This window comes from Phyllobates terribilis, unplaced genomic scaffold (assembly GCF_046119375.1).
Source record: "Phyllobates terribilis strain yellow unplaced genomic scaffold, ASM4611937v1 Scaffold_1__5_contigs__length_1240528914, whole genome shotgun sequence".
In the NCBI taxonomy this organism is placed as follows: domain Eukaryota; kingdom Metazoa; phylum Chordata; class Amphibia; order Anura; family Dendrobatidae; genus Phyllobates; species Phyllobates terribilis.
The window spans coordinates 470212147-470235565 of NW_027362761.1; the positions used below are offsets into that span (position 1 = coordinate 470212147).

General features: G+C 40.9%; 1 protein-coding gene across 2 annotated transcripts in view; it reads left to right on the plus strand.

Moving 5' to 3' along the window:
• Nucleotides 1-23419, plus strand: part of EDIL3 (EGF like repeats and discoidin domains 3) — a 1054696-nt gene that overhangs the window by 873385 nt on the left and 157892 nt on the right. For both annotated transcript variants that reach the window (XM_073678987.1, XM_073678994.1), the window contains one exon: nt 18261-18445. In XM_073678987.1, coding sequence (XP_073535088.1) covers nt 18261-18445 — 185 coding nt within the window. The remainder of the gene's footprint in view (nt 1-18260; nt 18446-23419) is intronic.

Here is a 23419-nt window from a genome sequence, read left to right on the forward strand (position 1 = left end):
AAAGCTGTGTCTGCTAGTTGCATTGAAGAGCCTGCAGTTTGGACTAGCGGCCTTAACAAACTCAAACTATCAATCTTCAGATCAAACCACCCTCCAGTAAGCAGGAGTCTATGAGAAAACTCCTTCAATAGTAATTAGGGATAAGCGAGCATGCTCGTTATTCGAAATTTATGAGCATGCTCGAGTGTTTTCCAAGTATCTTCAGCGTGCTCGGGTGTTATGCTTGAGTCATGCTGTGCAAATGATTTGCGACTGTTTGACAGCTTTAATGCATGTGAGGAATGACTGTTTCTTAGGCATTCCTCACATGTATTAAAGCTGTCAAATAGTCACAAATCATGCGCATGGAGTGAATAAAACATAACACCCGAGTACGCTGAAGATACTCAGCAAGCACCCAAATATGCTCGTCGAAAGGGTTAACAGAACATACTCACTCATCACTAATAGTAATAGTCAAATTTTTTTCACATTTCCCAAATCCCAGTAAAAATGTTTTCTTTTTGTGCTGTTCATAAGGGCTGTAGCTGAAGGATGTTGCTGGTTAACTTCTTTATGATATGACTTTGTATTTTACATTAGATTTACTTTGTCTTCATCCAAATTGACAGAAATATGTTTCTATTTATTAGAGATTAGAGGATCGATCCACTGCAAATCAATGTCGAGATTGATTTTCTAAAATTTGCAGGTCCCGAGAAATTAGAACAATTGATTCGATTGCAAAAAAATGTCTCCCACTGTTTTACATATTGCTGATGAAAGCATTGGCTCACATGACGTCAAGTGGACTTCCCAATAAAGACCTTCAGCTGTCACATCACATGGTCTAACGCAGTCAACCAGGTGTGACTATCATTGGGATCATAAATGATGAGGCTAGGGAAAGCAACAATAATTTTTGGATTTTACAACCTAGAAATAACAGGACAGGATGCATAACTCATCATTATAAAAAGTCATGAATTTGATATTGGTGTAGTAGGTCACCACTGAAAAACACTGAAAATGGGAGTAGAAGTCTAAATCCAGGAAAAATAATCCAAAGATTCAAATGAAGGAAGTTTTGAAACTACAATTGGGTGTGACTAAGAATCGATTGATTTGTGATATACTAAAGTGCAGTTTGTTTTTATTTTTGATGCACTGCAAACAAGGAGGGCAGTCAAGGCCTGTGTGTCATTTTGATTTTTTCACAACTAATTGTGAGCCCATTGTTTCTTAAATTTCAAAACAGAACATCTGTTTCTGCTCCCTAAATAAAGAAAAATTTTGTACACTTTACGCAAAAGTTATCACATTTAACAAAGAACAAAGCTCTGGTTATTCCCCAAACAGGGATAATTTTGTATTACACGTAGTTAAAGAGCCACTGCATCCTCTGTTTTCACCACCTGTGTATAAATACCAGCAAGGCAAGCATCTGCCAATAAAAAGGTATAGTTTTAGGACTGCTTTTACAATTTAAGTTGACTAACATATTTGTTACTAAAGTTTTGTTAAATAATCTGTTGGTTACCATCAGTAACCATCTGTTTTTCCCTATCCAAATACAGGGCAGACCAAAAGTTTGGACACACCTTCTCGTTTAAAGATTTTTCTGTATTTTCATGACTATGAAAATTGTACATTCACATTGAAGGCATCAAAACTATGAATTAACACATGTGAAATTATATACTTAACAAAAAAGTGTGAAACTGAAAATATGTCTTATATTCTAGGTTCTTCAAAGTAGCCACCTTTTGCTTTGATGACTGCTTTGCACACTCTTGGCTTTCTCTTGATGAGCTTCAAGAGGTAGTCACCGGAAATGGTCTTCCAACAATCTTGAAGGAGTTCCCAGAGATACTTAGCACTTGTTGGCCCTTTTGCCGTCACTCTGCGGTCCAGCTCACCCCAAACCATCTCGATTGGGTTTAGGTCTGGTGACTGTGGAGGCCAGGTCATCTGGCGTAGCACTCCATCACTCTCCTTCTTGGTCAAATAGCCTTTACACAGCCTGGGGGTGTGTTTTGGGTCATTGTCCTGTTGAAAAATAAATGATGGTCCAACTAAATGCAAACCGGATGGAATAGCATGCTTGTTCAGTATGTCTTCAATTTTGAATAAATCCCCCACAGTGTCAACAGCAAAGCAACCACACACCATCACACCTCCTCCTCCATGCTTCACGGTGGGAACCAGGCATGTAGAGTTCATCCGTTCACCATTTCTGCGTCGCACAAAGACACGGTGGTTGGAACCAAAGATCTCAAATTTGGACTCATCAGACCAAAGCAGAGGTGACTCTTGGTCTTCCTTTCCTTTGGTGGTCCTCCTGTGAGCCAGTTTCTTTTGTAGCGCTTGATGGTTATTTCAACTGCACTTGGGGACACTTTCAAAGTTTTCCCAATTTTTCGTACTGACTGACCATCATTTCTTAAAGTAATGATGGCCACTCGTTTTTCTTTACTTAGCTGCTTTTTTCTTTCCATAATACAAATTCTAACAGTCTATTCAGTAGGACTATCAGCTGTGTATCCACCTGACTTCTGCACAACACAACTGATGTTCCCAATTCCATTTATAAGGCAAGAAATCCCACTTATTAAACCTGACAGGGCACACCAGTGAAGTAAAAACCATTTCCGGCGACTACCTCTTGAAGCTCATCAAGTGTGAATGCACAATTTTCATAGTCATGAAAATACAGAAAAATCTTTAAATTTGAAGGTGTGTCCAAACTTTTGGTCTGTACTGTATGTTGAGGACACTTTAACATTACTTAGGTTGTATTTGCATTAAAGAGCTCAAATGGAGTTCATTACTGTCCTAAGAAATGTCAGAGTGTTATATACAGCAGGTGAAATATGTATTGAAAACGTCACCAATTTTCATTATTACACATAACTTAATTTATGGACATCTATGGTTTGAATTATTTGCCTGTGTGGATTGGATGGGTTGTTACCGACATCTGGTTAGAATTTCATGTCGATAGCACCTTTAGAAATATACTTAGAAAATTGGTGACGTGTTCAATACTTATTTCACCTGCTATATATACTTTTTGGACATTTGGGCATAGCAACATGTTGTTCATAAATTTACTTGCTGCAAATCAAATTATGGGGGAAAATTTGTCAAAGCCGACAAATTTGAATTTCAATGGATTTGCTCATCTTTACTATCTATAGACATGTCATACAGTAAAAACAATCTAATGTACATGTTTTACTCTATAATATCTAGTAATAAAAGAAGTAAAAGATTGTCATACTTGAGCCCCAACCAGTGTACTAAGTGGCCTATGGACCTAGGAATTAAAAGAGTTTAAAGCATAATGTGAAGTCAATCCCTATCTTTAGGATAAGGAATAACTTCTTGATGGCTAGGAGTCCATATGCTGGGACCACCAGGGATCCCGAGAATAGAAGCCCTATCTGAATGGAGTTGAGGTTGAGCATGCGCACCTCCACTTTCTTTATTCTCAGTTTTACTGTTGGTGATAGATAAGTGCAGGGTTTGGCTGTCTCTTGCACAGGAACCATTTGGCCCAGAGTCATTTGGATGTCTCATGTAAAGTATACTCAGAGGCTGTGTATTAACAGATTCAGGAAGTTCAGAAATCTGAGCACATCCATTTCATTGTTATTATTGTCTTGCATGTAGTTTATATTCTTAGGGTATGTCTTCATATAATAGCCGCCTCTCAAGGCTGTGATGCTAAATTGAAATTTCTTGCTAATAGCTGTATGATTTTGAAGATAAAAATAAGTTTAACCAACAAAACATTAAGACAGTTACTATGCAGCGTGCAATAGCTGCTATGTGATGCTCTATCCTTAAACTTCCTTTAAGGTGTTAGGTTTTATGATACTAGAAGGATATTTACTGATCTGATCTCTGTTGATGTTTCCTTATTCTAATCTTTATCTTCATTTTTACATGTCAATCTTTAACCAAAGTAACAAATTTGTACAAATCGGCATGAAAGAAATAACCCCTATAAATACAGATTAGGTCAACCAGATGGTCAAACAATCAGGTACAATAAGGAATGCTAGCAGTTGGTTAGACTTGGATAGATATGTGATAGTTATAAGCAGAATGTTTACTCAGGTAAAGTTTAATTGCCCAGACTTCATATTTTATAAATTAAATGTAGAATGGGCACAGATAGACACAGATAACAAGAGGGCTACCGAGCAAGGACTGTACAGATGTGTCCGCCCTTAAATTTAACAGAGTTTGGTTAAGAACCCTTCCCCACAGTAGGTAATTGGGTATATACTAGGGCTTTATCAGACTAGTCATTTCTATCCCTTTGACCCTGGCTGGCTTCTCAAGCTATATTTTCTCTATGTTCACAGTAGAACTACAACCATCATGAATTTAGTGACAGATTTCCTTAAAATTCATCTCATTAAAGCTCAGTAGGGTTGACATCTGACCATTATATGACCCGTCCATCCATGTTCATATTTCAGCAACCAGGTTCCTCCCCTAAATATGTATTTCCACTGTTTTTGCACACGTGCATTACTATTCTGCATGATGCACCAGTAATTTCGAAACACGATAAGCATAGAATTGGGATACGAGAGTAGTAACATTTTGAGTCCACTAAGCTCTTAGTCCTTTTATAGATCTTTGACCTTACTTGCACCATACATTTGCATTTAATTCATCGTGTTTGCCAGAAGGCATCTGTTTCCAGCCCAATTAATCCAATGTCCAAACTCTGTTAGGCTGATTCATCAAGACTGGGGTAGCGCACACTCGCACTACGCCAGTTTTGATGGAGTGCAAGAAGTGCCAAATTCATCAGAAGGCGCATGTCACTTAATTCATTTGGTGCCTTTTCTGTGTGGTGTGCGCCACTCCAGAATACAAAGTGGCAGCATTTTTTATCAATTTTAAGGGGCGGTCACACCCTATCATGTACTGGCTCCACCCCAGATCCACTCATTCCGGCAGAGCTTATTCAAACTGGCGTGACAATGCCAAAAGTGGTATATTACCACTCTATTCACACAGGGTTTTGGAACCGTAATCTAGGGGTCAGTGCATATCCTATGGATAAGTGGTACATGTTGTTCATTGGAATAATCCTTCTAACATTATATTTATACCAATTTGACAGAGCAAATGACTACTGGATGAAATCAAATATAAATTACATATAACAAAAATTCCTTAGACATTATTTTTTATTTCAGTGTATGTTAAAAGTTTTATGTTTAAGACATTCCTTTTTCTTGTACCTTTATAGGATATGCCGATCAATGTCCAGTATAGCTGTCATCTCTGGAGAACTACATAATTGATTTCAATATAACATAAATAATATAATTTTACATAAATATATAGTATAATATTGTTATAAATAATGTATTTTAATATATACTTGAAGATCATGAAAAGACAACTCTTACTGGTTCATGAGTGCACAGACATATCATGCTTCTATAAATGACATTTTTTTAGAGAAATGCTTTTTATTCTACAAATTAGAACTTCATGTTGATATGGCACATATTTCCAGTCCATAGCTACTGTATGTACAGTACTTCCTACATCATCAAATTAGAAATGCCATAGGGCTCCCTTATATCATATCATGTTCTAGATAATTTACTGTTTCTATAGTGCAGTGTGTATGTGAAACATAATTTCTAGATGCCTTGTTGAGCCATAAATATCTACTGTCACTGCTATAATATCCGTACTATTACTAAAAGTAATTGTGATGTGAAACGGAGATATGATTTGTATCATCAGAGCATAAACCATGATATGTTTAGCAGCATTCTTCGGTCCTTGCAGCTTATAGACTTGAATGATATAATGAAGCTTTTTTTTATATATATCAGATGTAGATAAAGGAAAAACAAAAACAAGAACATGTAGATTTACACTGACTACAGCATTAGATGTTCCATTAGAAACAATAGATATGTGCCGAGAGGGGAGGAGTGTAGCTCTGTTTATAAAAACATTTATTCTGTGTTAGAAATAATGTTTTAATGTAGTGAAACTTTTTAGTAGTTGTCCATTTTGGACAGTGTTTTTTACTATTTTGGACGGGTCCTCAAAAAATCAGCTGTAATATACAGGAAACTCCACAAGCAAGAGTCATTTTTTTCATGTGGTGTCACCACAGGTGAAAGAAATCATTATGGTGTCTACTAACATTTCAATTAGCTGACCATCAAATGCAGGAATCTTTTGGGTCCTCTAGACAAAGAGGTAAACGTTCTTTGTATCTTTGTAGCAGCTCTTAGGTTAAATAATGATGGTTCCAAAAACCCAACCCAACAATTACATTTCTAAAGTTTCTAAGAGAAGTGCAAGAGGTGTATAGAGTGTTGTGATAGTCTTCGGCCTTGTTTAACTTGCAAGACAGGAGCCATCTGTGGATTCTCTCTTAGGGCAGCAAGAATGAATGGCGACACCAATTCGACAAGCAGGATTGTGATTTACTGCAGATGAGATACAGTGTTTAACATCACAAACTGAAAAACCTTTATACACTATCACTGTCAGACTAGCTTTAATGACAGGCCATTCCGGCCACTCACTCCCCACTGGATTGAAGAAATTGGCGGGCAACACCAATATAATGTAAAGAGATCAACCCAAAGCATATAAAAAGGCATAAGCGAGAATCAAAGAAAAGATATGCAAAACTAAGGATCTCTTAAAAATAAAGAATAATTTTTATTATCATATGATATATATACAAACAACAAAGTTATTAACCCTAGAACGCATGCCTGGGGCCTCGCAGGCCCGCCCTGTTAATTGTTTTCTATTTTCTGCAAGATTACTTTAGTTTGAATTTTGAAACTCTAGGTATTCCTCAGGTATATAGTTGTTTGTCATTTTTGTTATTCCATGTTATTTGCACACGGGCCTAAATGGCCCCAGGTATGTGAAAGTGTAGATTTTTATGGTCATGCGTTCTAGGGTTGAAACAATTAAAAATACCCAAAGGCCACATGATTACAACCACTTGACTTAAAATGAAGTCATGGTATACCAAAGCTGAGAATAGATAAAAGGTTTTGAGTCCAGAACACGAGGTCTTTAAATATAGAGAGGCTCACTAAACCAATGTGACATTACATAAGATAACAGTGGATAAAGAAAATACATTCAATTAGCCATAACAAATAATCCAAGGAATTGTACCACAAGACATCCATAAAACGTCCTGTGTAATTCATTAGGTCAGGAAGGGTATAAAGTACCCCATGCCTATCACTACACCCAAGTGCAGCTTCCTCAGGGTCAACAGTATGACTATTCCTCAGGGGCAATCAAATTACACAGGTTTTGTATGAACTCACACCATATGGTGGATTATCAAGTCCACATGTTTATACATTCTCCTGCATATGGCTTACTGTTCCCCTGTATATGGCATTTACTTTTACCTTGTTTTTATGTACTAGATAGCTTGGGCAATTCTTTTGATCACTAGGTAGAACCTTTGTTAATTGCTGCATAAGCAAACTGTTGGGCATTTGCACTTTTTTATTTTACACCAAGTGTATTATGAACCTTATTAGTGATGGGCGAGCACTAAAATGCTTGGGTGCTCGATGCTCGGGTCGAGCACATTCGAATACGAGATCAATGTAAGTCTATGGGAAACTCAAGCATTTTTCTGATGGCTCCCCCCGGCGGTCTGCAGAGGGCCTAAAAATTGCCCAAATCAATTGGAACAGTGCACAAATGACATGGGAACAGCATGGGGTAGACCCCTTGGAAGCATTTCTGACTCTCAGGTCACTGCTGTCAACAACATTGTCAGAGGTATTATGCCACTTTTACAGACTCACAATAAAACATACAAAAACAAAACCAAAATGGATTTTCCTGGGAAATATGTTAAGGAACATCCTTTCCAGGGTAGTGATTTGTATATAAGGCAAAATAAATAACCAAAAAAAAAATGCTCCTCCACATCTTGGGCTATGTTTTTTCATTTTTGCATTGCTTTCAACCAAGACAAATGCATTCACTGAAAAATGTAATTTTAACATTTTACCACCTTATTTGGCCATGTGGTGTGTAACACATCATCAGACACATGCATACAGTGTTGAAAAGACATGGAAACAGCATGGGGAAGACCCCTGGAAGAATCTCTGACTCCCAGGTCGCTGCCTAAAAGTGCGCCCATCATAAGTGAGCCTCCCGCCATGCACCCGTCATTGCAAACTTGCAACAATCACCGTCTACATCCTTGTCCAAGTGCAGCGTTCAGTTGTCCCTACCTCATTCCTTGGAATGCAAGCGCAAGTATGCAGCCAGCCACCCTCCCTCCCACAGGCTGCAATACTATACTGCCAAATTTTTGACAGCTGCTTGCACTTAAAATGTGGCCTTTTAGGCTAGTGGAGGCAGAAGCTGTCCACAACCTTATGGCGGCAGCGACCGGGTATCCATACTCGATCCCCAGCCGTCACTATTTGTCCCGGTGTCGTCTCCGCCTTCCACAAGCACGGGTCCTACAACATTACCCGTGCCCTCCCCAGTTTACTTACTGGGAAGGACCACCTAACCACAAACACGTGGACAAGTGAATGTGGCCAGGAATGGTACGGAGCCAGTCCACAGCTTGTCGGTGAGTTGTATTTCACCACAGCCATATTCTTTAGCTTGGTGAAAGGACTTGGGAAACCGTATCTACTCCAGCTGTCATTTTTCCCAGGAAGTCCTCTAAAGCTGTTTACACTTGAAATGTGGCCTTTTAGGCTCGTGGAGGCGGAAGCTTTTCACAACCTCATGCCGACGGCAGCCGGGTGTCCATACTCGGTTCCCAGCCGCCACTATTTCGCCCGGTATCATCTCCGCCTTCCACAAGCACGGGTCCCACAACGTTACCCGTGCCCTCCCCAGTGCACTTACTAGGAAGTACCGACTAAGCACAAACATGTGGTCAACTGAATGTGGCCAGGGACGATACGGAGCCAGTCCACAGCTTGTCGGTGAGTTGTATTTCACCACAGCCATATTTTTTAGCTTGGTGAAAGGACTTGGGAAACCGTATCTACTCCAGCTGTCATTTCTCCTAGGACGTCCTCTAAAGCTGCTTGCACTTGAAATGTGGCCTTTTAGGCTCGTGGAGACGGAAGCTTTTCACGACCTCATGCCGGCGGTTGCCGGGTGTCCATACTCGGTCCCCAGCCGCCACTATTTCTCCCGGTATCGTCTCCGCCTTCCACAAGCACAGGTCCCACAACATTACCCGTGCCCTCCCCAGTTTACTTACTGGGAAGGACCGCCTAACCACAAACACATGGTCAAGTGAATGTGGCCAGGGATGATACGGAGCCAGTCCACGGCTTGTCGGTGAGCTGTATTTCACTACAGCCATATTCTTTAGCTTGGTGAAAGGACTTGGGAAACAGTATCTACTCCAGCTGTCATTTCTCCCAGGAAGTCCTCTAAAGCTGCTTGCACTTGAAATGTGGCCTTTTAGGCTCGTGGAGGCGGAAGCTTTTCACAACCTCATGCCGGTGGCGGTTGGGTGTCCATAATTGGTCCACAGCCACCACTATTTCTCCCGGTATTGTCTCCGCCTTCCACAAGCACGGGTCCCACAACATTAACCGTGCCCCCCCCCAGTGCACTTACTGGGAAAGACCGCCCAACCACAAATACATGGTCAAGTGAATGTGACCAGCGATGGTACGGAGCAAGTCCCCAGCTTGTCGGTGAGTTGTATTTCACCACAGCCATATTCTTTAGCTTGTTGAAAGGACTTGGGAAACTGTATCTATTCCAGCTGTCATTTCTCCCAGAAAGTCCTCTAAGGCTGCTTGCACTTGAAATGTGGCCTTTTAGGCTTGTGGAGGCAGAAGCTTTTCACAAACTCATGGCAGTGGTGGCCAGGTGTCCATACACGGTCCCCAGGCACCACTATTTCTCCCTGTCTTGTCTCTGCCTTCTACAAGCGCGGGTCCCACAACGTTACTGCTGGTACTTTTCTGTGGGAATCTACTTGCCTCCTTGCAGCCTGGAATATTTCCAGTAAACTATGGTACGACGCCATAGTATTAGCACTGCCCCCAGTACCAGTAGCTAAGCCATCCAAAATTTCCTTCTCAAGAATTTTATTTGGTAGGCTGAGTGGCTGCCCAAATACATTAGTTTCTCACAAAGAAGCTGAAGATAGAGTGGCAGTAGGTGCAAGTTTCTCCAGCCTGTTAGATATCAGAGGGTGAACGGCAGCACATTGGATCAGTGGATAGCATTGAAGTCTTACAGCGCTGGGATCCTGGGTTCAAATCCCAGCAAGGTCAACATTTGCAAGGATTTTGTACATTCTCCCCGTGTTTGCATGGGTTTCCACCTCAGTAAAAAAAGCAACCATAGGGTGTCCGGGAACCTTCCCACACACTTTTCTTAGCCAGGACTGCTTCTTGCCAGGGTTGGATGTTCCCACCAGAGAATCCTGTGATGTGCCCTGGCTTCTACATCAGGAGACTTCATGATAGCACAAACTTTCCAGCTGCTCTGGGGCTCTTGAGCGGGGAAGAAAGGTGAGCCCTCAGAATCAAATCCTCTGGTGGGCACAATGTTTTTCAATCTGAAACAGCTTATCAGTGGGAGTTGTATTTCACTACAGCCATATTCTTTAGCTCGGTGAAAGGACTGGCATAGAGGGAAACCGTATCTACTCCGGCTGTCATTTCTCCGTCACCAGGTTCCGCCCATTCTCACACATGACCATGCCTGGCTGTATGTTCAGCGGTGAGAGCCACAGATCAGGCTGCTGTGTTACAGCTTTCAACAACTGTGCAGCGCTGGGCGGTTTGTCACCTAAGCATTAAGCATGTTATCTTCAGCACAGCCTGTTGCCGCTTGGCCAAGGCAGTGCTGCAGTGCTTTCAGCTTGTGACTGATGTGGTCATTCCAGAGATGGAGGAGGAGGTGCAGGAGCTGAACATTGTGATTACATTGAGGTTACATAGGGAACTCTGTTTTTTATACTAAATAAAGATCCTACTTTTTTTTTTTACGTTATTTTTTAAGACAAATGCATTCATCAGGAAATGTCATTTTAACATTTTACAACCTTATCTGGCCATGTGGGGTGTGACACATCATCAGACACATCCTGTTTCAATTATGATGGAGGGACTCTGAAAGTCACAAAGCCTATTTTTATAGGGCCATCAGGCAGCCCTTACTATTCTTAAAGGGACAGCAGTTGGCCCTCGCTATTGTTAGAGAGACGTCAGCCGACTATGCTTTGTTGTTCCCATTATTAACAAGTGGGTCTCCTATACTGTTATTTCATATGCAGTGACTGCAAGGGCTGCCAAAATTTTGGAAAAACCCCACTAACAATTTAAAGACTCATAGAGCAGGGCCACAGTAATGACATGTTTCCATTAGAAAGGAGCGGGTGTTCTATACAGTTATAGGGTATGCAGTGAGTCCAATGTCTGACAAAATTTAGGAAAAAAAACACTAACAATTTAAAGACACATAGAGCTGGGCCACAGTAACGACAAATTCACATTAGAAAGGAGAAGGTCTCCCATACTGTTTGCCTATGCAGAGAAAGCAATGGCTACCAAAAATTTGGAAGAACTCCAATGCCCCTTGCAGGAGAAGTAGAGGTCGGAGAGCCTCCTAAAAACAATGTTTCCATTATTAGGAAGTGGGTCTCCCAAAGTGTTGGCCTATGCAGTGAATGCAAGGGCTGCCCAAAATTGGAAGGCATTTCAATGCCCCTTGGAAGAGACATAGAGGGCCTCATGAAAAAATGTTCCCATTATTAGGAAGTGGGTCTAGCATTGTGTTGGCGTATGCAGTAAATGCAAGTCTGGAGGTACACCAATGTCCTTTGGAAGAGACGTGGAGAAGGGCCTCATGAAAAAATGTTCCCATTAGAAAGGAGAGGGTCTCCTATACTTGTTATGCCCATGCACAAAGTGTATGGGCTGACAAACATTTACCCCTGGGGGGTATACATGAACATACTGTATAATTTTTTTTTTTATGGGCATCATAAACACCCTTTGCAAAAATTATGTGGGTGTTGCATCACGGACCACGGTCACCCTGGTGGTATGGTGGTGGAGGATGAGGAGAAGGAGGAGGACAAGAGCAAATAGCCAAAATCAGGAAGCATATATCCATGTGTGGGTGTGAAAAGGTGCATGGGAATACACATCCCAAAGAAAGACACTGGATTTGAGTTTATGTTGCACTGCTATCATTCGATGGTGTTGAGAAGTCTGGCCCAATCCAGCCCTTGTTCATTTTTATAACAGTCAGCCTGTCAGCATTTTCAGTTAACAGGTGAATGCGCTTATCAGTTATAATTCCACCAGCGACACTAAAAACCAGCTCTGATAAAACGCTAGCGGCAGGCCAGGCCAGGACCTCCAAGGCATAGAGAGCCAGTTCATTCCACGTATCCAGCTTGGATGCCCAATAATTATAAGGCACAGAGGAATCACGGAGGATGTTGGTACAGTCAGCAAGGTACTCCCTCAGCATCTTCCCAAACTTTGCACTCCTTGTCAGAGTACCCCGCGCCTCAGGGCCTGTGCGATGGGAGGGGCGGAGAAAATTCTCCCAGAACTTTGACAGTGTTCCCCTGCCTCTGTTGGATTGCATTTGTGTCTCTCTTGCCTGTACTCCTTGGTTGTCCAATGAACTATGACCTCTGCCGCCAACGTTTTAAGATGGGAATTTTTTTAATAGTTCTGCAACAAAGGCCTTCTTCTACTGCCCTATTTTTGTAGACCTGTCCGCCTCAGGAATTAGATATATAAAGTTCTCCTTGTAGCATGGGTCTAGAAGTGTCACCAACCAGTAATGACTGTCACCCAAAATTTTGAGAACGCGAGGGTCATGGAAAAGGCAGCGTAACATAAACTCAGCCATACATGCCAGTCTGCTAACAGACAAGACTTCTTTGTCCTCACCAAGAGGACAAGTGACCATGCTCTCCTCCTCCTCTCTGTCCTCTGGCCATCCACGCTGAACAGACGGTATGACAGTGGTGCAAGTAGTACCATCTATAGCGCATGAAACTAGCTCCTGATCTTCCTCCTCCTCCTCTTCCTCATTGTCACCCAATCCACGTTGGGATGAGATGAGTCTGGGCTGTGTGTAATCACCCTGTATGGTTCCTTGCTCCATCTCATCATGCTCCGCCTGCACTGCATTCTATTTTATTGTGAGCAGAGATCATTTCAGAAGACAGAGAAGTGTGATGGTGATGCTAATTATGGCATCATCGCCGCTCATCTTCTTGGTGAAAGTTTTGAAGGATGGTACATATGTCTGACATTTATGTCCACTCCTGAGGTCTTATGTGTGGAGTCTGAACTGAATACCGACGGCCTTGTTGATGCTGGTACTCAACAAATGCCCTCTTCTGCTCACAAATCTTTCCCAATGTCTGCAATGTAGAGTTCCAGTGGACATCACACACCAGTCTGTGAGCCAGAAGCATCAAACGCTGCTGAAACACGGAAAGGGCGGCAAAAGCTGTAGGTGACTTTCTAAAATAGGCGCACAGGCAGCATAATTTAGCAAGCAGATCCGGCACCTCCGGGTAGGATTTGAGAAACCGCTGATCCCCGAGGTTAAGCACATGGGCCAGGCTTGGTACGTGTGTGAGCTCGCCTCGCCTCAGAGCCGCCACTAGGTTCCGGCCAATGTCACACATGACCATGCCTGGCTGTAGGCTCAGTGGTGTGAGCCACAGATCTGCCTGTTCTTTCTGAGCTGTCCACAACTTTTCAGCATTGTGCGGTTTGTCACCTAAGCATATTAGCTTCAACACTGCCTGTTGCTGCTTGGTCGAGGCAGTGCTTCCGGCTTGTGACTGATGTGGTCAATTCGGAGATGGAGGCTGAAGAGGAGGAGGAGGCTGAGGAGGATGAGGTGCAGGAGATGTAGACCGTGGGGGCAAGCCTGATTGACCTAGGACCTGCAATCCTTGGCGTCGGGAGGACGTGTTCCGTCCCAAGGTCCAACTGGGTCCCGACTTCTACTATGTTAACCCAATGTGCCATCAACGAAATGTACCACCCCTGCCCACAAGCACTTGTCCACGTGTCCGTGGTTAGGTGGACTTTCCCGAGAACTGTGTTGTTGAGGGCACGGCTAAAGTTTTGGGACATGTGCTTGTGTAATGCGGGGACGGCACACAGGGAGAAATAGTGGCGGCTGGGGACCAAGTACCAAGGAACGGCCGCCGCCATCAGGTTGCGGAATGCTTCAGTCTCCATGAGCCTAAAAGGCAACATTTCGAGCGCAAGCAGTCGTGAAATGTGGGAATTTAGTAGTGTGGCCTGTGGGGAGTTGGCTGCATATTTGCGCTTGCATTTCAAGGACTGGGATATGTACAACTGAATGCTGTGCTAGGAGAAGGTCGTGGACGTGCTTCCTGATGCTGCTACTTGAGTGTGTGCAATGACAGGTGCAGGGCAGAAGGCATCTTCACATGCACCTGGGACAGGGGATTGGCTTGCATGCACAATAGCGGATGAATCAGTGGTGCCACCCGCAGATACTGTTCCTGGACCCTGGGGTTCAGCCCACAAAGTCGGGTGCTTTTCTGCCATGTGCCTAATCCTGCTGGTGGTGGTCAGGCTGGACATTTTGCAACCCCTGCTGATGATGGCCAGGCAGGTGGTGCAAATGCCCTTTTTGGGTTTATCGGCAGAGTTTTTAAAAACAACCAGACTCGGGAAGACCTAACAGTTGTTCTGGCAACTTCAGTCGTGTTGGTGTTATGGGGAACGGTTGCCTTCTGTCTGCGGTCACCACACTGCTTCTTCCTGCCTGTTGGGGTGCCCTGCCTCCCTCCCCCTCTGTGCAGCTGTCCTTGCTCTGCATGTCCTCCTGCCAGGTTGGGTCAGTTACTATATCATCCACCACCTCGTCTTCCACTTCCACACCCTAGTCCTCCTTCTGACTTTCTGGCTATCGTGTCTCATCATCGTCCACCTCTTGTGACACTTTCCCACTGTCGCCTTCGTGTGACCGTGGCTGCTCAAATATTTGAGCATCGCTACTTGCGATGTCCTCTTGCCCCGCTTCAAGTGGACCGGGCGAGAGGCCCGAATCTATAAATGGAAAAGTGAACTGCTCTTCGGAGTGTTGTCTCTGGGCACTCGGCATGGTGGGAGTAAGGAGGTTCAGGATGAGGAATATGCGGTCCAGACTCACGGCTACTGAGACTTGACCGTGTGGAAGACAGGGTGGTGGTGGTTGTAGCTAAGTGACTGAAAGCAGTATCTGCTATCCAACCAATAACCTTTTGACACTGCTCTGTGTTCAATAGTGGTGTTCTGCGGTCCCCTATTAATTGGGACAGGAAGGTCGAGCGAGAAGATGTGGGTGTTTGTTGTGGCACAATTTCAGCTTGCCCATGGCCTCGGCCTCTGCATGCACCATCACCATCACATCCAGTTCCCCGTCCCTTGTCACTTGCCTTGCACATTTTAAATGGAGGACAATATCTTCCACTCTAACTACAAATGACTGAGTTTGGAGCGAACTTATATGTGATCCGTGTGACGAAGAAAACAGAGTTTTAATTACCTGGCCTGTAGGTAAGTAGTTTGAACAGCATACTGGTGTCAATAGCTTCACTGACACACTGAAACAAATTTTTAATGGAGGCCAGAAATGGCAGTATTTTCTGAAAATGTATATGTGATCCGTGTGACAGAGAAAATGCAGTTTTAAATACCTGGCCTGTAGGTAACTATTTTGAACAGCAAACTGGTGTCAATAGCTTCACTAACACACTGATACTAATTTTTAATGGAGGCAAGAAATGGCAGTATTTTCAGTGCAATTATATGTTATCCATGTGATGGACGAACCACAGTTTTAAATAGCTGGCTTTTAAGCACTGTAATATGGAATGGACCTGGCTGTATTCTGCAGTGCCAACAATCAAATGGCGCAGAAAACTGTTGTTCTCTGGATTGCTTTTTAACAAATAATGAGGATTAAGATCCAAAAAAAAATTATTCCTGGCCCCTGAGTCCAGGGCCCATTTCTAAAAATATCTAATAGCAGCAGCAGACAATAATGGAATGGAGCCTCTTGTGCTATATGCACTGCAGTCTGCTATATACCCTTCTTGCCTGCCTATATGCACTGCCTGCCTGATATCTCTGCAGATGGATTAGTCGTCAGAAGGACTGTTTGTTGAGATGGATATGTGTGTCTAATATAGTTTGGTACACTTACACTAACTAGAAACAAGCGAATCTCTCCCTAGCTCAGCAGCAGCTCTCCCTACACTGTCTGATTCCAGAGTGACTGTGACGAGCATGGCGGCGCCAGGTCTGATATAGACCTGATGACGCTGTGTGGCCAGCCAATCACTGTAATGCCAACAACCAACATGGGTGCGGCATTACAGTGAGTGGCAGACAATCCATGCATGTTCACTGGCTCTGTAAAGAGCGCCAAACATGCAGGGAGGAGACCTGAGCTCTCGCCGAGCAACCCCGGAAATACTTGGTGAGCGCCGAGCATCTCAAGCAGTGAGATGCTCGGGTGAGCACCGAGCAGTAGTGAGCAAGCTCGTTCATCACTACCCCTTATATGTGGATGTCTTGTGGTACAACTCCTTGGATTATTTGTTAGGGCTAATTGAATGTATTTTCTTTATCCACTGGTATCTTATATAATCTCACATTGGTTTAGTGAGCCTCTCTATATTTAAAGGCCTCGTGCTCTGGCCCCAAAATTTTCTGTTTATTGTCAGCTTTGCTATAGCATGACTTCATTTTAAGTCAAGTAGTTGTAATCATGTGGCCTTTGAGATTTTTTAATTGTTTTAAAAAACTATTTGTTGTTTATATATATATCATGTCGTAATAAAAATTAATCTTTATTATTGAGAGATCCCCAGTTTTTCATATCTTTTCTTTGATTCTCGCTCACTCCCCACTGGTCCCACACTCTGTCTCCTAAATCCAAGCCTCCAGAATCTTCTCTGAGTTATCTCATATGTTCACTCAAATGGACCTTTCTGCTCTAACAATATCTTGTAATAAGTTTCTGCTTGGCCTTCTTAGTTGAGTCCACTCTGTCTCATTCACCTGGTTGCTAACTGCACTCATTTTCAGGGGGCTCACTCACGTTCTCTTCCTCACTGTCCTTGTTGGGGTAGCACTCTCTACAGATTTTGCCCTCTAGCTCATAGATCTACCTCTAACTATCATCAGCTCATATCTAACTATGGAGAATTCCTCTTCATTATAGGGTGTCTTTACAAATTCTTTCAAGTGGGCACTAGTCCCCCTTCTGGAACAGCTTGCAAGCCTCCCTGTATCAAAAGCTAGTGTACCAATAAAAGCATAGCACTCTCCAACTTACTAAATCGCAAGAATTTAGAAGCACAGGGCTACTTTCCTGTTCTCTGCAACTGACTGATTTCAGGAACCGAGTCTTACATGACTTATGCTACCCCAAACATATGTGTGGCCCATTTTGTTTCTCTCAAGTCAACAACACATACATAAACGAATAGCCCATTTATAAGAAACCTTTTTTTTTGTTACCAAAATACATGTATTTGGGACTAAAATTTATTTTTGCATTTCGGTTGTATTAAAAATTTTGCACCATCTGGCTCCTACCGGTTTTATTGTTTCTCTTCAACAATTGCACACCGTTTTTTCAGTGTTGTTTTCTTTCCAAACTTTTAAATAGCTTACTTGTTTTTTCTTTTCCTTTGTGAAAACAATCAAACTTTCCCTTTCTATAATATATAGAAAAATGAAGTGTAAACTCCAGTTTGTGCATGATATTGAATTTATTGTAACTCACAGCCAAGAGTAAGACTGATCGGTTATAGTTTTTCTATGAATTAAGAGAAAGATGATATATAAAGTCTAAGTAAAGTAAGTTCACATCTGTTCTCAGCTAAGGTAATGATTTCCAATTCTAAACTACAACACCAGGCAAAATAGTGTTATCTTCTGAGAATAATTGTGAGCATCTTACGGGAAAGCCTGTAGTGTCGTACTGTAGAAATAGCTTATTTTATTTAGACTCTTTCCTGAGGCAATTATGATTAAGCCTTTTCATATTCACCATTTCAGGGTCTTTCTAGAGACAATGCTTCATTTCATTTAATCTGCTCTCCTGCTGCAATAAAACCCCCTCTTCTCCCAGCAGAGTTCATAGATTTTAAAGAACACAAATATGTTTGTTTTCTTGTAAGCCATTGTTATCATCTGTTCTGCTTGATGCTTTTACAGGCTGCTCGGAACCACTAGGAATGAAATCAGGACATATACAAGATTACCAAATCACAGCCTCCAGCGTTTTCAGAACGTTGAACATGGACATGTTCACTTGGGAGTCCAGGAAAGCTCGGCTAGATAAACAAGGCAAGGTGAATGCTTGGACTTCTGGAAGGAGTGATCAGTCACAGTGGTTACAGGTAATTGTTTCCTCTTCTATAGCTAGAACTTTTGTAACTTTATACAGATACAATATCCAGTGATGTTTAAAGGTTTGTGAACCTTTTAGAATTTTCTATATTCCTGCTTGAATTTGACCTAAAACTACAATACACTTTCGCACAAGTTGCAATAGTAGATAAAGAGAGCCACATCAAACAAATTAGTCAAAAATATTAGATTTTGTAATTTTTTATATTGAAGAAAATTATATAATATAATGTCTGTCAGTGGCAAAAAGTATGTGAACCTGTAGGATTAGCAGATAATTTGAAGATGAATTTACAGTGTTCTCTTATAAATCAATGGTATGACAATTAAGTGTGAGTGAACGACCTGTTTTCTTTAAAGAACATTGATCTTTCAAAGTCTGATTTCATAACATCCTTGTGGAAGTGTATTATGGCACAAGGTAGATTTCAGAGGACCTCAGAAGAAGATCTGTTGATGCTTATTAGGCTGGAAAAGGTTACAAAATCATCTCTAAAAAGGTTGGACTCCACCAATCCATAGTTAGACAGATTGTGTGCAAATGGAGGAAATTCAGGACCATATTTTTTATCTCTACTTCAAGAACAATGGTCATAATAACAGTTTGTAAGATCACAAAAGAACCCAAGGTATCTACTAACCAGAAAAAGTCCTCTCTCACATTAGCTAATGTTAATGTTCATGAGTCTACTATGAGGTGGTCACTGAACAACAATGGTGTGCATGGTGGGATTGCAAGGAGAAAGCCACTGTTCTGCAAAAAGATCACTGCTTCAAATCTACAGTTTGCTAAATATTACATGGACAAGCAAGAAAGTTCTTAGAACAATGTTTTGTGGACAAATAAGGGCTAAATAGAGTTTTTTTTTCATTTAAATGTTTCAATGAGAAGAGATATTTTTGGAAAAAGAAAAACACTGTATAAAAACCTCATACCGCATGTGAAACACTGTGGTGGAAGTATCATGGTGTGGGCCTGTTTTGATGCATCTTGGCCAGGACAGCATACCATCATTGAAGGAACAATAAATTTTTGTTTTTTTTCAGCAAATTTTACAGAGAAATGTAAGGATATTTCAAAAAAATGTGGGTCATACAGCAACACAAAGACCCAAAGAACGCAAGTCATGGTACAAAAGAAAGTTTAAAGAAGAAAAAAGTTAAAGTTTTGGAATGTCCACGTCAAAGTCCTGACCTTAATCCTATAGAAATGTTGAAAAAGGACCAAAAGTGAGCCGTTCGTGGGAGAAAACCCACCAACATATCAGAGTTGAAGCTGTTTTGTAGGCAGGAGTGGGCTAACATTCCTCCAAACCAATGTGGAGGACTATCAAAAATTACTAGAAACATGCAATTATTAAAGCACAAGGGGTCACATCAGATACTGATAGAAATGGTTCACATTCATTTGTACCCCACCGACATGTGACATTAGATAATATCTCTTATTTAAAATTACAAACCTGATATTTTTACACATTTATTGGATTTAGTTCTCTTTATCTAGTTTTAGTACTTGTGTAAAAATCTGATGAAGTCTTAGGTTAAATAAAAGCAGAAATATGGAAAATTATGAAGGGTTCACAAACATTCAAGCATCACTGCACAGAGTAAGAATTGATGGGGCATATCTATCAATGCTGCCTAATTCTCATACTACGCAGATTTAGACTTGATAAATGTATCAGTGGTTAATGCTGTTAGATAAATCTGGAATATTTTAAGACTGGACTCACTGGTGTCAAAATTCTGTTGTTCTGCGGATTGATCACTAGTGGCTGCTATTATTCACTAAATAATTCTGCTAGATAATTGTGCTGCATTTCCATTCCTTACCTCTGGAGGCTGCTGTTGTTGTGTTCTGCAATCGTTCTTTACTAAGATGGCAGATTCTGAACCTGTGGAAGCCATCTTGTTTCCTGTTGGCTAAACCAATAATAATCGACTCATTCAAGAAATGCTAGAAAAAATAATCCTATGGAAAAACCTATATGCAAAAATAATTTTATTAATCACAATTACACCAAAATTTGAAGTAAAAAATGAAAAACTTAAGACACGAGAAAAAAAGAAAGGCAGTGTGGTCAATAGTATATTATAACATGGCAAGAGACAATAAAAATTAAATCTAATAAATCAAAAATAAGGAGGATTTTGAAGTGCTTGCACAAAATCAATCAGACACACAAAAATACTCAAGTGGCCATAAAAACATGCTTATATTATAGTTATTGTAAAAAAAATCAATTCATATAAAAACCCTTCAATGAAACTCTGACCAGATGGATTATGATATATAAGATAAGTAATAAACCGAAAAAAGTACCCCTACCAAAGCTTCAAAATAAAGTACAATGTGCATTAGCACCAATACCCACAAACTCTTGCCATCATTAAAGTGCAATATGAATGACCACACTCCAGTACCCCGACGCGTGTTTTGCATATTAGTTTCATCAAGGGGTGTATTAGCTTTGTCCAGTGGGCGCGGCTTTGTTTAATACACTTGTACTGAGTGAGGCCGCTCCCAGTAGACGGGTTCTGGCCAGGCGTATGCATATCGCATACTTAACCCTAGAAAGCATGACCATAAAAATCTACACTTTCACATTCCTGGGGCCTTTTAGGCCCGTGTGCAAATAATAAATAAATGACCAACTGGAAATGACAAACCACTATATACCTGAGGAATACCTAGCGTTTCAAAATTCTAACTAAAGAAATCTTGCAGAAAAGAGAAAACAATTAACAGGGCGGGCCTGCGAGGCCCCAGGTATGTGTTCTAGGGTTAAGCACCATTCCAGGTGTAGACACCGGCGATTCCTCTCAGTGCACAGTCCGTGCGCTGGGGGATTTACAAGGTTTCATTCTAGGTCAGACAACCCCATTAAACAACTGTGTATTGGCTACATGCAAGTAATGATCTGTTTAGACAGGCCAGGCACACTTTAATGCAAATCGAATGATCATTATTATGCATATAGCATATTGTACATATAACATATTGTTATCGGCAGGAAATGTCCTGCTTACACAGGCACAATGTGCTGCCAAGAACGATGATTTTTAGATGTGTTTAAAAATTCTCTTTTTTTTTTTGACAGGCCAATAATTGGCAAAACTAATGCTCTTAGTGACTTTAAATTTCCACAATCTATTAGTTGGTTTACTTTGTACCAGAAATTTACAGCAAAATTTTGGTGCATTTTTTTGCACACAGTGTTACACAATAGGCCTTTCCCTGTAAAGCTTGCACCTTTTCTGCAAGACCATACCTTTTTGTCAAACAAGTAGTAAAAAATGTCTAATACACACAATAAATGTGTTGCAAGTCTTTAAAGACAATTTTTGGTGCAAATTATGCCAGAATTCTGGTCCAGTTAGCTTGATACATATGACCCTTTGTGGCAAGAGGGGAATTACAATTTATGAGAAGTCAGTTGTGAAACCATAGAATCCATGTACTTGTTGCTTATAGTCACTTTCATTTAATACCAGTAATATTGCGAGCATTATAAAGTGCAAACGAGTGTAGATAGAGAAAAAGAGCAAATTGGAAATCAGCCATTTTGTCTCCACCTCTAACCCATTTGCAAAAGCTTTGGCTAATCCTCCTTGTTTGTAAACCATGTAGATTCTCTAGAAAGGGGTGTCCTTCACAGATTTTCATTACCCAGTGCTACGGGTGATGGGAACAACATTAGCCAGGTCTTCTTTTCTCCAATTTGCCCAAAGCCGTCATTTAGGCTGTCCCTATAATGTCCATACTCCTGAAACAGAATGTGTATAGTAAAGGAAAATTGTCTGGTAATTTGTTTGCAATGACGTATCTTGTAAATGATTGATAGGAAAAAAAGGAAAACAAATAATTCCTAAACAATAATATTTATATCAGAATCAGGTTGTGTTTAATCAGGTTCTTTTTTGAGATTCCAGGATGTCATTTTTTTTCATAATGCACACAATTCTTTGTAAATCCTAAATGTGGTATATCTCCCACCCTGTCTATAAGAGGCTATTTACTAAGACCATCTCAATCTGTGTGTTGCGTGTTCCTAGACAAGATTCTATTACTCTTGGAAAGATGTGATGTATTAACTAAAGAGTTATCATTTCATGAACCATTCAGTTGGGAATATTTGTGCTTCATGCCATCAGTTACAGCAAAGTAAAGTGCTATCATATCTGTCATGATTGACTGTCAGTAGATTCGATCACATACTTCACATAAATTGCAGTAATTACCTTATGGTGAACTGTATATGTGGGGTCCTTTAAAACTATAGAGAAAATATACTGTAGATAGATAAATAGAAAGATAGATAGATAGATAGATAGATAGATAGATAGATAGATAGATAGATAGATAGATAGATAGCACTAGCAAAAGAGAGAGGGGTGCAAAGCCTCCCAGGCATGAACTAATCCCCCAAAATTGTAAAAAAAATGGAGGCAGCACACCCATATGGTAAATATTGTATGTGCTGCCTTCGTCTAGATAGATAGACACATTTCTTTATTTCTTCTAGGTAAATAAGTGTTTATCCATTTGATTTATGACAATGACTTTATTTGGAATGTTTTGTTGAATGAAACATTTCTTTTTTGCTGTTAAAATAAAACTTGTTCTTGTGATTTGTTACATGGAAATTACTAGCTACACATCAATTACAAGTTAGTTGCATCCGAAAAGAACTTACACAGCTGAAGTCTTTTCAGTAAAGAAGTTATCAATGTAGGCACTGACAACTTCAATGGAAATAATGACAGATATTAATTATAGAATGTGATTGAATATAGTAAATATCCTTAGTATCTGTCGTTCAAAATATACCTTCTGAAAGTTAGGATATTTTCTTCTATGTTTTTCCATAGAATTTTATTTTGATCACTCTTAGTCTAGTATATAATTAAAGGGGTTTTCCACTTTTAGAACAGTGGAGCAAAATCATCAACTATAAGGA